This window comes from Falco cherrug, chromosome 6, assembly GCF_023634085.1.
Source record: "Falco cherrug isolate bFalChe1 chromosome 6, bFalChe1.pri, whole genome shotgun sequence".
Classification (NCBI taxonomy): Eukaryota; Metazoa; Chordata; class Aves; order Falconiformes; family Falconidae; genus Falco; species Falco cherrug.
Window position 1 is genome coordinate 87,833,559 of NC_073702.1, and position 17,292 is coordinate 87,850,850.

The 17,292-nt window shown below is 40.4% G+C and overlaps 1 protein-coding gene and 1 long non-coding RNA gene across 5 annotated transcripts in view; one reads left to right on the forward strand and one right to left on the reverse strand.

Moving 5' to 3' along the window:
* Positions 1 to 282: 282 nt before the first annotated feature.
* On the reverse strand, positions 283 to 10,817 carry ETAA1 (ETAA1 activator of ATR kinase). 4 transcript variants are annotated; one of them, XM_055714292.1, is made up of 7 exons: positions 10,544 to 10,817; positions 9,472 to 9,609; positions 9,131 to 9,207; positions 7,466 to 7,584; positions 5,013 to 7,141; positions 2,925 to 3,089; positions 283 to 801 (listed from the first exon to the last, which is right to left on the reverse strand). In XM_055714292.1, exons 1-6 carry the CDS (start codon positions 10,743 to 10,745, stop codon positions 2,974 to 2,976), a joined length of 2,781 nt encoding a protein of 926 aa, XP_055570267.1. In that variant the 5' UTR covers positions 10,746 to 10,817; the 3' UTR covers positions 283 to 801; positions 2,925 to 2,973. The 4 variants fall into 4 exon arrangements, with proteins under 4 accessions (XP_055570267.1, XP_055570268.1, XP_027661239.2 ...); XM_055714293.1 differs by lacking the exon at positions 283 to 801 and having other exon boundaries at positions 1,807 to 3,089; positions 5,013 to 5,124; positions 5,344 to 7,141; XM_027805438.2 differs by lacking the exons at positions 283 to 801; positions 10,544 to 10,817 and adding an exon at positions 9,954 to 10,245 and having other exon boundaries at positions 1,807 to 3,089.
* A 235-nt stretch (positions 10,818 to 11,052) lies between these two features.
* Positions 11,053 to 17,292, forward strand: part of LOC129736373 (uncharacterized) — a 199,365-nt gene continuing 193,125 nt past the window's right edge. Inside the window, exon 1 of the long non-coding RNA XR_008732871.1 lies at positions 11,053 to 11,268. This is a non-coding gene — a long non-coding RNA (uncharacterized LOC129736373). The remainder of the gene's footprint in view (positions 11,269 to 17,292) is intronic.

Sequence of the window (17,292 nt, forward strand, 5' to 3'; positions counted from 1 at the left end):
CCAAATGAATCTTCTCCCTGCATGGACTCCACCAATACATCTGTATGGGGTTGAAATATTTCTCTAAGCTTTTCACTTTTTTCAAATTTCCCTAATAAAAATGGTATAGGAGTGTTTTAATTTGAATGTAAGAAATTATTTCTCTGATAGCATCAAGTCACAAACAGAAGTAACTCTTCAATTTCTTAACTGAGAGATGGTATGGCGGGGCAGTTGAGGATAGTCAGGATGTGACCAAAGAAATCGTAGTAGTTTGTCTCAACATCAGTTAAGAAACCACGATCCCGAGGACTTGTGATTTTTATTTGGAAAGTAATGTTTAAGAAAAAATAAATTACAGGCCTTGAAGCATAGTATCAGTGCTAAAAATAAGTATTTATGAAAAAAAAATCAACCCCCAAAGCCCTTCCGCTATGATTAGTTTAATAGAGTAGGGCAATGGATGCATTTGCCGTAAATGGTCAATATTGATGTGTTTCACACTGATCAGCAAACAGATTCTTTAAATATGGTTAAGCAGCGCAATGTAAGTACTTGGATGAGTAAGTGACAGTAACTGGTCAAGAAGTAGTTTGGGTCTTCCTCCAATTGTAAAGTTTGCAAAGGGTCTTTTCCACACCCCTCAGGGCATCCAAATTCCCCTTGTCACACACGGAGCTCTTATGTTACAGCTCAGGAGACAAGAGGATGGGTTAGATGCTCCTGTTAAAGGATGAGCCAGTACATTCTCACGCTGCTGCCATGCGAAGACCAGTGGTGGCATTTCAGGTGGGCAGCTCCAGGGTCCTTCTGTCCTTGGTGCTGAGAAAATCAGAAGTATATCAGAAGTATAATTAACCATATTATCCTTGAAAAAAATTTTAAAATATCCTGGTTACTTTACAGCATTATTTCTAGACAAATATCCGGGTAGGGAAAGGCTGATAAGCTGAACATTGTCCTAGCAAAAGCCTAATTTGTATCTTTCTCGATAAAATTTGACATTCTTGTGTATCAGTACCTTAAAAGCCAGTTTTATAACTCTCATATTTAATACTGATAGTAGACACCCTTTTTCATTGCCACTTTCTTGGCTAATAGTGCATCTGGCAAGTTACCTGATAGTTTAGATTCTCCTAGAACACCACAGACACGCATATCCCACAGATCAAACCACAGTCTCACGATAAATAAAATTTTCACAGCTGCCACTGTTTGAGGTTTACATTTCTTTGTCATACAGACATGCAAATCTTCTGCTTAATGAACTGAACGTTACCAGCAGAATCTGTTTAACACAAGAGTCTTGCTATTTCATGTTATATTATCTGTTAAGGATGTTATTATGGTGAAGTTCATTAAAAAGCTGAAAACATTTTTTTTCCTGTGTTAATTTTCAGTCAGATCAGTAAGCTGATCCAACTCATCATTTATCACCCAAGGGCTGAAGGACAGGGAGCTGCAGCCACAGACTGTAAGTAACAGTTACACCTACTGGCCACCAGCAGAGTCTCTGGTGGACTTGGGGATTTGATTTCCTAATCCACTAACGAGCACCAAGCAAATTCACTAGCTTGGAAACCAGCAAAGTTAAGTATTTCAGGATTCCACTGCAGATGGTTGTATGTAGAGCCAGTTCCTCCACCAAGGACTTCTCATTTAAATGGATCAAAGGAAGCACTTTGTCACTACTGTAGGTATAAAACTGAGGCATGGAATAACTGGGTGAATTACCAAGAATGGACAGTCAGGTAAAGTCCATACGGAATTCCCATTTCACTCCCTTTTACCAGTTTCTGTAGTATTAATATTTTCCAGAACAGACTCGAAAAATGTAAAAAAAGTTTAATGATGATTTACAAATATACAATACTTACATTTTTAGGAGTTACAAAACCGGCACATACTACAGATACCAAAAGCTTCCTCTAACCTTTGGTACAGTTTGAAGTTACTTGTTTACAAAGAAAAATTGCGGCCACTTTTCAGTGTCGCATGTTTACATATAAGCATTTCTCAGTTGAAAAATATCTTGCAGCTTACCCACAGGCAGTTTTTGCAGTTTGAGCTCTGCACCCATCTATCACATAAAAAATTCTATCAGCTCCTGTTAAGCTGACATGACATTGCATTTTTATGTTTTAACAGCCTTTAGTTTGATAAATATGTACAACCCATAAGGGCTGTATGCTAAGGCTAAACTGATTCATAGCTGTTGAGATTTCACCTGGTATATTATATATTGCTCATGGTTTGGTAAAATGACATAGGCTACCTTTTCTAATTAGCTTGGTTAATGCATGTTTAGCAAAACGTGATCCAATTTTGTGAGCTAGGATATCTGCAACTCTTCATGAAGGGAACTAATATAATAAAAAAAAAGACAAAATGTCCTTTCCAGGATGCTTTTTCACCTTGTGAAACTTTTATATTATAATGTAACAGAGACAAACTGAGCATGCTTTCCAAAGCCTGTTCATTTTCATTAGTTTTCTGATGTTGGATGTTTTCTAGATTGTACTTTCTTTAAACCAAAACTCAAAAACTTTCTTCTACCTGAGAGCAAACATTAGTATTTCTTAATCTGTGTGTACTTGAGTCTTACTAATTAAAATACTTTCAATAAGAGAAATACAGCCAAAACATATACAATCTGGTTTTGACATCTTCTACTTATGTGTGTACACAAACGCTTTCATGTTTTGATGATTTTCAGACTATACAATTTCATCACATAACAGTATATAAACTTAATACAATCCTCATTGTGCTGAAGGTAGTTTGAAACTGCATGTTTACAATTGGTAGTTTTTAATTGAGACTAAGTACCACCAGGGTATTAGTTACAGTTCAGATCAAGATCTTTTTCTTTTAAAATTGAGAAATAGAAAAAGCTTGCCCTCAGTAGCTGTGAACAGTTTAAAAAGTGTCTTCCAGCATTTTACCGTATTTCTCTCCGCAAAACTTCCTCCATAGACAAAACAAACACCAAATTCATGCATCTTTAAAGAATGCCTGCATTCTGGATTTTCTTCGTGCAAGAGCTTCTTGTTTTTTTCTTTCAATCTCTTCTTGAGAACATTTTCTATTTTTTTGTTCCACCACAGACACTGTAAATAAAAAACATGTATTAAGAGCCTTCAGGTTTGTTCAATATGTATTTTAACTTATCTGTTTTCAATGTTTGAAGATCTATGGCAAGAGCACACTATTCTGACATATCAGGCACTCAAGTTAAAAATGGCTCATCTATCCTGTCCCCAAGGCAGGAAGGGGGATAAGATGCATGACCTTTGTAGTGCTACTGATTACTACCTCCCAATGAAAATACTGGGATGCAGACATTTGCTTCAAGGAAATTTCACTTGGCTGCCCTTCAAGTGAACCTTGTGACATCAGGAGTCAACCTAGGAGATGGCAACGGGTTAAGAAAATTAAGGCTATCAGAGTGAAAAGGGCTCTACAATTTAGTGAGTTAGGCAGAGATATGGGCATGGAGATGGTATAGACACAGGGGTCAGACACAGTACAGGTGTCACACAAATAAAACCAGAAAGGTTGAAAAAAGGTCAAAAGTAGCAATAAAAATTGGCAAAGGAGACAAGAACATGATAGCTAAGCGTAGTATTTTATATGTCGTGTTACAGAACTATAAATTCCCATGCAATAAAATCCTGACCTCACTGGAACCAACAGGGATACTCCCTGCACATGTCAAGAATTTTACTGGTTTTATACACCAATTTCCAATTAATGTATTTTTAATAAGTAGTCTTTCAAACTGGATAAATCAAAGGTTGACTTGCTTCTTTTAAAAAAAAACAACAAAGAGGTGTCCATGAAAAATCAGGTATGTTTTTAAAAGGATCACTTAATGTCCATCTTTTTGTTACAGCAATGTCCTTTCACCAACAAGTTAAGGTGGGGATAGTTGTTGTTTATCTGTAAAGGAAGTCAGTGCTATTCTTTTTCATTCCTTTATTCTCTAGAAAATTCCACAGAATGACTAGTTATCTCTCCCCTCCCTGCCCCCTTAACATCCAAAGTTGCTACTTCCCATTTATCTGCTTCTTTGCTGAGGAAGAAACAGAAAAAATACTGATTCTTCACATAATGCTGCCTGATAGTTTGCAGAAATATTTTTTCTGATTTTTTAACAGTGCTTCCTGCAAATTCAAATTGATACAGTACACTCTAAAGGCATGTTTTATCAAAATCAATATTGATTAACTTCACCAAGCCATGAGATCAAGTAAAAACAAGACTGGCACTTGACTGGTTCTGCATTTCCCTAGCAAGTAACTAGCGCATGGAATATTGCAGACTGTCATGTAATGATGGAAAAGTGACCGACCTCCCCTCTAGATGAAAGGACATGTTAATTTTTAGACTGACAACACAAGAATTATTTCACTGATGATTTCAGCCACAAAGCAAACAATAGAGGCTGAGGTTTTGGAAGTGCTGAATGACTTGAGGCTCCAATTTCCAGGTGTACAGTAATGAAATGAAAAGAAATTTGCATTCTGTATCACCTGCTGCTTTCTTTCCTTGCCCCACCATTTTAACTGGTGTTTTATGAATTGTGGCTGAGGTAAGTAATTTTTAATGTTGTTCAAAAGGAACTGTAAATTCCAAGCACAGAATCACACCACAACATTTACTACGTATCAAAATAGTAGTATTTTTAACTAATAATTTAAAAATATGGTATGCTGAGTGCTGCCACCAGCCTGTACTTGATCCTAGTGATTCTGAGTATCTATGGAAAGAGCGTGAAGTATTCAGAGAAGTGGAATGGAAATGGGAAACAGAAATCCTTAAATACAGATATTCAAGACATGCATCAGGACAATTTTATTTTGGAAAAAGCCCTCAAAATTCTTGTTAGAACATTCATTAACGCCTAAACTGAATGGATGAATATTGAAGCCTATCGTAAGCTGCAATACAGTATACGTTTCTCTGACATTCTGATTACAGGAGGAAAACAAACAAGAATAGTCTAACAGTGATACAGTAAAGACAAATACCTGATGTGGGCAGTGCCGAAGACTCTGAAACGTGCCTCTTGAAAGGTGTTTTCTTATTGTCAAGCTTGCTGTGCAAAGTCACATTCACCTGATTCTTGCTTCCTTCCAAACCCTGCAGAGTAACTCCAATGCCAGAATGACTCCCTGGATTTTCAGACCTTACACAAAGAGCACCCTGAGAACTGTTAGTCTTTCGGAACTTAAACTTTGAAGGCATATGTGATGTTTTGTTACCAGAACTGTGATTTGGAATCTTTCCCATATTATGCAAAAGATCTGGGGTGTCCAATATTTTGTTACTAGAAGTGTTTACTGCATTAACAGGACTTACTTCAGAACCAGTCTCTCCTGCTGGCATAGAACTTGACCTGTACCATTTTCCCGAAACAGGCTTTGCAGTATATTCAGAAGCAGCTTGATGACAGTTTTTAGACAGTGTGGATTTACAATCCATAGAAGTACCCAAGATCACAGGGCTTGAGATGTTTTTACAGTTCACTACGTGACCTGTTGTGGCCAGCCCATGTGTAACTTTTGATGAATTCCTACAGGAACTGTTCAGTGAGAAAGCTTCCTGTTTTGCATTTGTTTTCTGTGCCAAGCGAAGATCAGGTAGTCCTTGTTTAGATGCTGCGAACCCATTATCAGCATTTGATCTGGAATTAATGCTGGCTCCTTGCATAGTTTTAGCTCTTTCGTTTCCTTGTTTAACATCCTGGCTCTGAGTCTGCTTTTCTATGTCATCACACACCTGATACAACAGTTCATCATCCTCACAGTTTGCATCCCAAAGACTATCGGATTCACAAAACATATCTAGTATCTCATCAGAGAACTTTGCTTCATTCCAGTCATCAAATGACAGAGGACGTTTCTTTGGTATTTCAACTTCATTTAAGTGACCTGTATTAGCTTGGTTAACCACTTTAGTTAGAGCATTAGGTTTTGTATTGGTAGAAACACTGGATGATTGACAGAAAACGTGTGTGTTGTTCCCAGGCTTTTCAGTCCATTGTCTATGAGGATTAGATCTTGAAGGAAGAAGAGGAAGGGGGTCACTTTTAGGCTGAATAGTTTCGTTTCCACTCTTCACTTCTGATTGTGTTGAAACAGGAATATAATTCAAATCACTGTTTTGGGCACTTTTCCAAACAGAATTTATTTTATCTGGCCTAACGTCACATTTGCCATGAAAGGCTATGGTCTCTGTCTTTGACTTTTCTGACTTATATGGCTTCTGTAAAGAAAGAGATTTTACAACATTTTGTGTGTTTTTACTAGAACGTTTCAGAGGTGAAAACTGCAAACTGTTAGATTTCTGTACATTCCCCAAACAGGTTACTGAATCGCAACTACTTCTTTCCTTTGTTCTGCTAGCGTCACTGAAACCATGCACAGATGGATTTGTAGGAACTGGTAGTGCTTCTTCAGTAGTTATCAACTCAGGGTTTTGGGTTATTTGCATCACAAAAGAATCATCTGCCAACAAATCTGTATCCCAGTCATCAAAGTCATCATTAACTATTCCAGCAAGCTTATTGGAGACCACCAACGGCGTCTTCAAAGAAGGATTTTTTTTTATCAATGTGTGCATATTAGGTTTTGGAATAACCTGGTTCACGCTTCCTAGGGGACACGGAGTATCTTTTCGATATGCCTCTGAGTTACCTTGTTGCATGTGTTTATTTTGCTCAGGAAGGTACACCTCCTCCAAGATGCTTTTGTTTTCATGGAAGCTGTTATTTAAAGAAGTACCTGATAGTCCTTGGCTCAACTGTCCACTACACATCTGGGTAGAGGAGTCAAAAAGAGCATGAAGGGCTATTTCAGCCTCAAGGTCTGCAGGTTTTTGACTGCCAGATTGACAGGGCTCTGCAGCAGGGATGCCAGTGCTCTGTCCAACTGGTTTCAGGGACAGATCAGGATCTCTTTCAGATACTTCACCAAGAAGTGATTTCAGGTTCTTCATATTTACTTCATCTTTAGAATTATTTAAAGACTCTGAGGTGGTCTCGAGGTCATGACCAAGCTTCTCTTGTTCCTGAACAGCATCTAGCTCTACTAGATTTTTATCAAATTCCTTAGCCAATTTCATGAGCTCCTCTTCAGGATTTTTTATTTTAAGATCTCTAGATTTAAAAAATAAATATGGAAAAGAAAATCAGACCTACTGAGGAAGTGGAGCCAAGCTCAGTAATATGGCTATACCAGTTCTCCATTCTCTACTTTAACAGAGAACGTGACTGAATCCCACCGCTTTCAGCGTGCAGTCAGCAGGCAATCTTTCTGATAATTCCCAAGAAACACCCCATTAAGAAGAGATAACAAGAATAAAGTTAAAAGCATTCTGTATGCTCATGTACAATTACACGGTTCACTATACATAAAGGAACACCACATACCCTTTTTCACGAAAGCCCGGCTGTGATGGGCAAGACAAAACTGTAACTTACCTTGTACAACTTAACTTTGTCCTAGCTCGCACTTTTACTACTCCAGGTGTACAGGGAATAGCATCCTCACCAATCCACGTCCCTAAAAGGGAGTCTTCGTTACAGGCTGCTTTTTCATCCTGAATGATTAGATTTGTAATGCTTAGCAATTCGATTTTGGATAAAGATTGGACTAGACTCACACCTTGCATTAGTTAAAGTTGCTAAACAAATTAAACTGGATCAAATCTGCTGAAAGCCACAGACAGGAGCCAAACCAATACAAGCTAAGTGAGATCACTGTGATATTGCATACCAATGGTTGTATCACTTTAATTGTATCAATTTAAAACAGGAACTTCAATTAAAATAACTGAATTTTACTTTGGTGCTCAAATCTAATACTCTTATTTACTTTTTAGCTTTACACATAATCTGCAATATTCATGTTACAAGATGCAATCTAATTTACTTTAGTACACTACTAAGGAGCTAGTTGAGATACGCTGTCTTTATCCACTTAAAGCAGCATTAACAAATCAGAGACTTCGAAAGAAATCGTTCTGTATGCTTCCAGCAAAAAATTCTGACTTCTTCCATTTACGACTCATTTATATAAAGAGCCTTTAAACAGAAATAAGTGAAGTTCAGAAACTAAATGAAGTTGTTTCAAAGTTCAGGCTTGGCTTGGAATTCTGAAAACTAAGAGATACAACACAGTAGTGGTATATTATCCAGATAGCCAGAGCCATGGGACATGGGAAATCACTGCATGTAAGACCGCAAAAGTAATTTGAACTTCACTAATTACTGGGTAGTTTTGGACACATTTTCTTTCTCTTTGTTATTTTTATTAAAATTATTATGCTTTTAAGAAAAAAGAACATGAGCAACAGGTATTTGCAAGTCCTGGTATTATTTACATTGATGACAGAGCTATAATTATTTAAAAAGAACGAAGTGGCATCCCTTATTAACGATTTTCCAATTCTTCAAGTATAATTTCTCACAGATATGCCAAATAGTGAATACATTATAAATGCTATATTTTGCAAGCTGAATTCTGCAGAACTGTTTTAGGAATGACATGTTCTCTTCTTGCACTTAATAAAAAGCAAACAATAAGCCAACACTCTTATTTTCACTTCCCAGGCTGTGGACATCAGGTTCACAGCAAGAGGAGATACCAAGAACATAGATCTTACGGTAAAAAGGCAAATTATTTAGAGTAAGGGAGCAAAGTTACTATGTTTATGTTATTGTGGAGTCTCTCTTATTTGAGTCTTGTTCTTGTACTTCAGCAGTCATTCAAGACCATTGAAAAGGCTTAAAACCAACCGCCAAGTAAATGCAGTATGTGAAGAAACTCTTCCTTTTTAACAGATGAGTGATTAAGGATAAACAAACACAACAGTATTTCTATGATAAGGGACTAACTTGCATTCTAAAAGTAAAACTTACTAAAATGGAGCTGCTGCAAGTCCACTTTCTTAATATGTCCTTTTTTACGGCATCTGTGACTCCTAAGAGCAATTCAGTCCAGTTTTATGAACGTTACTACTTTTCTACACACCCAATTCTTAACATGAGACTACTGTGACTAGAACTGAGCCTTCACCAAGGCTGTAGCATTGTTCTGTTTAGTAATCAAACAAGCTGAGCATTGTTTTAGAAAGTAACAATTACCTGAGGAGCAATACGATTAACAATTTCTGAAATTTCTACTGCGCATCTACTGGTAGACTGTTTGGTTTTTCCATTGCCTATGAAAACAAACAAAAAACCTTCTTAAAGTTCAATTTATAAAGTGCAGTATATCTCAAATAATTCAAGTGTATGTGTTAAAATCAGTTTGGTTCAGTAGAATATTGAAGAATTTACAGGTTTTTAATAAAAATAAACCCGAACAACCTAACCATGATAACTGAGAGGGACCTTCTTTCAAGAAATTTGGTAACATTTAGTGCATGCATTGGGAATGCACGCCTCAAATAGGCACCCTGAGGTCTGGATTTTGTTAATATTACCTAGTCTGTGTGCAATTGGCGAATGAGGATCCCAAAAGATTTCTTGCTGTATATCGGTGTCATTAACAGGAGAGCTGAACGTAGGTATACGGGATTTCCTACTCAACGATCTCTTAGGTGTTTTATGTAAACATGACTCTGTGTAAACAGAAGGATGATCCTTGTTAAAAAACAAAATAAAAGCCCAAATTACTTAGAACATAGAACGGGACAAGGCCTAAAAAGACACTGATTCAACTTGTAAGAATATAAACCAATTCACGCTCACCATTCCTTTACCTACAACAGGAATATTGCAAAAGTACACATTTAATGCAGAATATGACTCTTATCTTTGTCAGTTACATCGCCACGGAGATAACGGAGCATCACACGATACTAACAGCTGTATGCTCAGCATCTGATGCTAAGGGTGAGAACTGTCAATCCTAATACTTGAGGGAGTACTGACTTCAGCTTATGTTAAGAAAAACTATGTATACCTAAACGAGAGAAGATTTTGCATTCTTGCTTGCTCTGCATCTTTCACCCAGCCTCTGATCTGGGTCACAATTTTAACAGGCCCGCAAACTGTTTGGCATCACACCTTTGCCTATATTTCCTCCACTGGGCCTTTTTTGGCTAGGCCTGTTAAAAGCAGGAATATAACTACACAAAACCAGCCTGCAGTTGTCTCAGCCCAGTAAATGAGCCGAGCGCACTACATGGAGCTCAGCTAGTCACCCCTGCCCTTCAGAAATGACGCTGCAGCTGTGGAAGCCCACAGATATAACTTTAAAAGATGCAATTACTGCGTGAGAAGCATCTCAGGAGATGCTTTGCACTTAAAGGCTTAGCACGGCCAGGCGCGATCCTCTCCTGGAGCAGCTTTTGGCGTCGTCGGTCGCGTCTCGGGCTCTGCCGCGGGAGGCTGCTCTCGCCACTCCGTGACACGGGCCCTTCCCACGCGGGGCGGGGGAGAGCGGCCGGAGGATCGCACCGCACCGGCCCCCTCCTCGCGGGCAGGCCGCGGACCCCGCGGCTCCGGGGCGGCGGGCAGGGCAGAGCCCCCCCGGGGCCGCTCCCGCCGTACCTGCAGCGCCGCGCACCGCCGCCTCCCCGGCGGGTAGGCCTCGGCCCCCGGCGCCTTCCGCGCCGCCGGCCGCCGCCTCCTCCTCCTCCGCGGGGGGCTCCGCCGGCCGCTGCCGCCGGGTGAGTTGCTCCTCGCTGCCGCCGTTCCCCTTCCTCAGGGCAGCGGGCCTGAGGCAGAGCCCCCTCCGCCGGCTACCGGGCATGGCGCCGCCGCTTCCACCCCGGCGCCGCCATTTTGCCGGGGAGCCCGCCGCGCCGCCGCCGATTGGCCGCCGTGGCGCCGGCCTCGGGCCGCCATTGGGCCGGGCGCGGCGGGCGCGGGGGGACGGGCGCAGCAGGGAACTGCCGCCGGCGGGGAGCTCGCCCCGCGCGGGCCTGGCCCCGCCCCCTCGGGCCTGGCCCCGCCCCCGCGGCCGTGAGGCGCCTTCCCGCCTTCAGCCTGTGCGCGCGCCGTCCGGCCCCGCCGCGCAGGGGCGGAACGCGAAGGCTGCCGCGGCGGGGGGCGCTGGGCGGGCCGCGGCCCTCAGCATCCCGAGGCGGCGCCGGCGTGTGCCTCCGAGGCGCCTTCGCACCCTGGATGTGCCGCTGGTTCCTACCCGGGCCCAGAAGAGCCGTGTGTGCCGTGAGCGTCCTCAAAGGGAGAACAAACCCTGACAGGCATAGACTTGTTTCAGCCCAGCATGCGAATTGGGGCTGGCAAAGAGAGACTTACAGAAGCCAGATTTGGTAGGTAAGAAATTAACATCAGGTTCCTGAGGGACTGTGATATTACATCATTATTTAAAACACTATAAATGCAAACACATGTATGTATTACATCATAAGGTGGATATTTCCTCCCTGAGCCACTAAATTTAAATGTATAAATGTATTTACTAAGCATTTAGGGTCAAGCACTGAACTACTTACATAGGTCAGGGAGTGAAGTACTTATATGTTGCCTGCCTGGTTTTCATGTAATCGATCTGGAGCACTTTGGGATCACACTTCATTTATAAGATGTAAGTGGTGGATATCGGTCTTGGATCAGGAGTATGAGAAATTTTAAAGTCACCAAAGAGTGATTCCCCGAGCCATGAAACCTTTTCTTTCCACCCGAGGCCTCGGGCAAACAATATGTTTTTTCAATTCTCCATTCTCATGAGTGTAATTAAAGCCAGTAGAAGACTTTTTAGCAAGGACAAAATTAAAGACTATGTATAAAACAGAGACATTGTGTTAGATACATGGTTAAAGTATCACAGGTAATGATGGAATGTTGTACTATTTGAATAATCAACCAGTTTATGTCATAGCTATCAAATAGAAATCAGAGACAAGACTGAAAAAATGGGTCAAGAATTAGGCTCCAAAATCCATCTGAACATGGCTACTGCCTTGTAATCATACTGACACGGGTAGGCTTTGGTACGGTGTGATGAAGGTATGCGTGACTTTTTTGAGTGCTGGTTTGCAGTGTAGTAATTAAATCTGTAATGCAGCCCACAGGTGCAGAAGTGGCTTACCTGGACTCTTTGTGCCATAGGCACAGTGTAGATTTCTTGCTCATTGTTTCCAGTTAAAATGGATATTGAGATACTTTTTACAGTAGTGGTGGATACAACTTGCGGGATAACGAAACATTGAAATCAACATACTTGCAGGAATGTGCTACTATAATCTTGATGTCTCCTAGCACTTCCTAGTGACCCCTTAGCAGCTGGGTACTTTAAAGTTGGTCTGCTTTCATTCTTCCCTCTGTTAGCAAGCATAGTCTGAAATACTGTAATCAATAATTAAAATTAAGTGACACCTGTCATATTCACCGAGCGCTGTGAATTTTGCAGTGCCGCCTTTGATTTTTTTCCTTTCTCTGAGCTCATTGTTCAATAACCTCTTTCATAAAATGTGAATATTTGCTATAGGTCTTTTACATTAGTGAGGTTTTACTAACATAGTAAAAGCATTTTGAAAAAAACCCCGTATTTAACATGAAACTAGTTCTGCGTGAGAGATCTTGTTACACACCAGTTTAAGTGTATGCAAAGTTGCATTACCAAAAGGTGGCAAAAAAAAAATAGTCTGTGTGTACGAAGAGCTGAACAGGTTCATGACAGAAAAAAACCCCAAACACTTGCCTAATGAATAAAAGTGTGTGTATCTCATTGCAGCTTAAGAACTTAGGGCTGAGCTGATGCTGTTTATTAAGTTAAGAAATGTAGTGGTAGAAGTCTGTGATGTTGAAGGGTTTCTCTGTGGAGCTGTAGCCTCAAGGAGGAGGGAGTTTGCGTTCCCTTGTCATGGTACGAGCAGCTGGATCAATGGCTAATTGTGGCGAGGCTGCATTCCAGGGACTTGCAGCAAACTCCTGTACTGCAGTTGTGAGTCCTACTTTTAAATCAAGAAGGATAAATAATGGAGGAGATTGAATGAATAATAAAGTTAGTTTAGTTTTAAACAGTACTATAAGCTGCCCGAGAACTTTTCACTGTGTTTTATGAGACAAGGATCTAAAATAAAACGAAATAAATATGGAAGATCTGAGAAGTTTCCTAAGAATTTCCCATTGGTGTAATGAGAGCATTGGAAGTAAGGGTGAAAAAAGGCTCTTTTTTCAGACCTTTGAGCACACAGCTTTAAATTAAGCATTTTTATCCTGGAAAGTCTATGTATTGTTAGTGAGGTTTTTCAAAATATCTAACATATTGCATCAATGTAACAAAGAGAAGTGGCTTTATGATATAGTTAATCTTTCATTATTTTAGGGCTGCAAAAAAGGGGAAATCAGTAATAGTGATTTCAATGAAAATATCAAGATTCGTGAGAGGACAGAAGTTATAAATAGTGGAATTAATTTGACAAATACTGCCTTTTTCCAGGATGTTCTTAAATGCTCTGTGGTATTTTCTAAGTGAGCTGTCTTGGGCTCTCAAAGTATATTTTAGTTTCAAAACTGATTTCTTTTTAAGCATTGAAAAAGAAGTAAACAGAACACACACACGTGCTCGTAATTTGTCTCCAATGAAAATGTGTGTGCGCATTTTGATCACTTGAGACCAGGTGAAAAGACAAATTCTCCAAGCCTGATTTTCCTTAGGTAATTTGTTTTTAAAAATGGTGCAGGTAGAAAGCCCACAACTCAGTACAACAATTATATGGTGCTTTAAATGTAAACATGTTTTCTTCTAGGGAGGGAGCAGAAGGAACAGTTAAATAAAGAGTGTGTGTAGCTGGGTAGCCACCTGTACTATGTACCTAAAAAAATAGGACAAACAGGTCACAGTCTCTCTCTGCTTCTGCAGTTAGACTTCTGGCAAGACAGGTATCGGGAAAAGCCATAAGCATCCTAAACCTGTGAGAAGCTGTCTGTTTCTTTGGTTGTGTAAAAAAGCAAAACACAAAAGGTAATGTTAACAGAAGTGAGTATTAAAGGTTATAGCACTGCTGCATACAGTCTACAGTTCTGCAGAAGTCCTCAGGAAATTTCAGTGGTCTTGAAAAGAAGAGTCCCTGGCTGTGCTTGCTTACGTGGTGCAGCCAGCCCCATCCTTGTAGCGTATTTCTGCAGCGTGTGGCTCAGCAGTGCTCTGGGGTGTGCAGAGGGGCATCAAGTGAGGTAACATGGGTGCCAAGATACCTTGTAGTCAGCTCTGCCCATTCAGAGCCAGTTTGGATGTTTCACTGCAGCGCTGCCTCATGCTGCACTGGCACACCCCGGTATGTCTGGCTTCACATCTGTCAGAAGGAGGGAATTGTACTTACTGCAGCATGGGTTGTCCTGGGGGTAACCGTGAGGGGAACTATATACAGAGGAGTGAATTCAGATGCTTCATGTGAGGTGCATTTATAAATACAACCCCGTGGACCCAAACAAAAATAAACTAAGACACTGGTATGAAACTTAACTATGAAAGCAGATATTCTAGCCACAATTTTCCACCTTTTTTCCTCACAGAAATCCAACTCATCCATACATTCTCTTAAGAAGCCTTGGAGTATTTACTAAAATAGGGCACTACATGATAGCAGATGGTTTATACAAGTTAACAGCAAGAGATATGTTTTTTGTTGCCTTCTTTGAGACCTTAGGAAAAACTGAGGGTATCTGAAATGTTAACTTAGTGGACAATAATTTTTTCCATCCATGGGGGAACACAAGCATCATCTGTGTATTTTTGCTTTTATTAATAGCATTTTGATAGCACAGTTATAAAGCTTGTCCTTGGCTTGCCTTGAAATATCATACTGACTTCACTTATTACAGAATGTTACTTTAATTTTCCAAGGTGAAAGAGCAGAAACTGGTGAGGAAAATATGGCCAAAACCTCTTACATATACCTTTATTTTTAAAGTGCTGTCCAGAAGGGTTTGCAGCAATTTTTGCTGATGCATAAATTGACCTAGACAGTAAATGATACATGACCTTAAAAATATCTGAAGTAGCCTTGCTTGAGAATTTTTAGTAGAGAGTTATTAAATGTCAGAGTAATTTACACAAGCATAGCCTAGTTTATGTTTTTGCATTCTCTTTCTCTCTACCATGCCATCTGAGAACCGCAGAAGCTTTAAAAATGTTTTACATACATCCCTTTTTTTCTTTTTTTCTTATCATAGAGGTTCATCTTATTTAGCACACTCAGAAAATCTCATCAAATGTGAGACTATAACATAGCTCACAAAGGCCTAATCCAGCAGAGCACTTAAGTACCTGCATAACTTCATCGTGATGACATTTTCCATTGCTCATTAACTGGCATTTAAAAGAAATTTTCCATTGCTTGGTGTCTGGGCATTTAGAGGAAATTGTCAGCCAAAATGGGTGAGCCATTTAGAAGAATTAGGTCAGGCAATGAACAGGCTACAAGTCGCAGAGGTCTGTAGGGAGCCCTGGAGGTTCAGGCCCCTTGCAGAAAGCTGGAGATAGCCACCAGGAGGGCCTTCTATTAGGTATTTATTATAATGTAGGGTTAATTCCACAGCTGTTCTCCAGTGCTCAGGGTGAACTGCATTGAAGGGATGAATCATGGTTGTGGAAGACTGTGGAGGCTGCTATTTGTAGAACTTACGCCTTAAATCTTAGCTGGGCCAGTTAGCTTCAGTGCATTGCTGCCTGGAGGCAGCTCAACAGCTTCTTCTTCTGGAACAGGTACAATAATCTGGGCATCTCCGTGTTGTGCTGGCTCACACTGGGTAGGCTTGCACCGAGGAATGACCAGGAGGAGTCTTGAGGCAGTCGTCCCCCATCCATTCACTATTTGCTGCATCTGACCTTGCTGCCAAGGAGATTTCAGAGTTTTTCACTGTTTTTCACTTGTTGTTTGTTGTACCAAGGAGAACATGCATCTTGGGTGATCCTCCTAGCTGAGGTGCACGCTCTTCTACCTTTTTCTTTATACGTGAAGAGGAGGTGCAAATAAGGGCGGGATCAAAAACTGGTCATAGAAACTACAGCAGCAAGGTGTGTTTTTTTTTCCTTTTCTTTCCTTTCCTTTTCCTTTTTTTTAATAAAAAAAATCTGTTGATCCTGCTGTATTACAGCTCCAGGCTATCAAGGAGTGAGAAATAGATTTTCTGTTCTGCTCTCTTAGTCTCTGGAAGTTTTTTTATCCCTTATAGGAAAACAAGTTAGAGGGTTCTCTAAAGAACAGGAAGGAATAGGTTTCTGGCTTGTTTGGGAAGTCTGACAAATATTAATCTACTATATATCCTGTAGATGATTTCTTTCATCAGTGACAAAAATTGACCTGTATTTGAGACCTCGGCTTGCTAAACCTCTCACATGCTACAGTGTAAATCAGTGAAGTATTTTGTCAGCTACCAAACGCAAAGCAGTGGATGGCCAGAGAACACAGCTTTTTGATCAAGCATTCTGGAGAAGAAAATAGGCGCTGCTTATTTATTTAAAGTAGGCTTAGCTTTTGATTGATACATCTGTTCCAGGAGAATGTTTAGCCTGCGGTCCCAAATAGCTTACTGAAGAATCAGTGATCAAACTGGTATGAAATTCTCCAAGTGCAGTCATTCTCTGTTTTTCTCCAACATACTCAGCGATTTCTGGATAGACTACTTTTATGTCAAGTGTTCATAGCTTGCAGTTGAAAAAACAATTTCTGCTACCAAAGTGCTTTTTTTTGAGGCTTTTGTTTTATAAATTCTATACATTATCCTTTGAGCCTGTATCCCATTAACTATAAGCCACAGTTTACATGGAAATGCATAACAATGAAGTCTCTCTGTTCCATGTGCGTGTGTGACTCTCGTTATGTAGCATATACTGCTGCTGGTTTCAATGTTGGGCTGATTGGAAGTTATTCTCTCCTAACAGCAGTTTTGTCATCTCTGCACATTGATTTGAAGTCTCTGACCAGTACCTGATGCCTGCATTATAGGACAGCTGCCCTGTGTGACCTAACTGCCATTACTGGTTGTTTCAGTGACAAGACCAAGCTTGGAGTGGATATGAAGGTTTAGCCCCCGGTCGTGGAGCCCTTGTTTCAGGAATGAAGCAAGAGAAAACTTATGTGTCTGGTGCCTCACTAGTTTTCTGGTGGCACTGTTTCTTTCCCCAGAATGGTTGGTTCTGGCACCTTCCTCAAGCAGGACTGAATTCTGGGCCCAGGGTCCCTCTCAGCTTTATATGCCATGGCCTGATGATCCTAATTCACAGAGTGAGCAAACAAGTGCCCAGATAAGAATTAGACACCCTTTTGATTATTAATTTTTTCATTTATTTTCAGATGGCTTTTCCTTTTGTCGTATTGTTCACACAT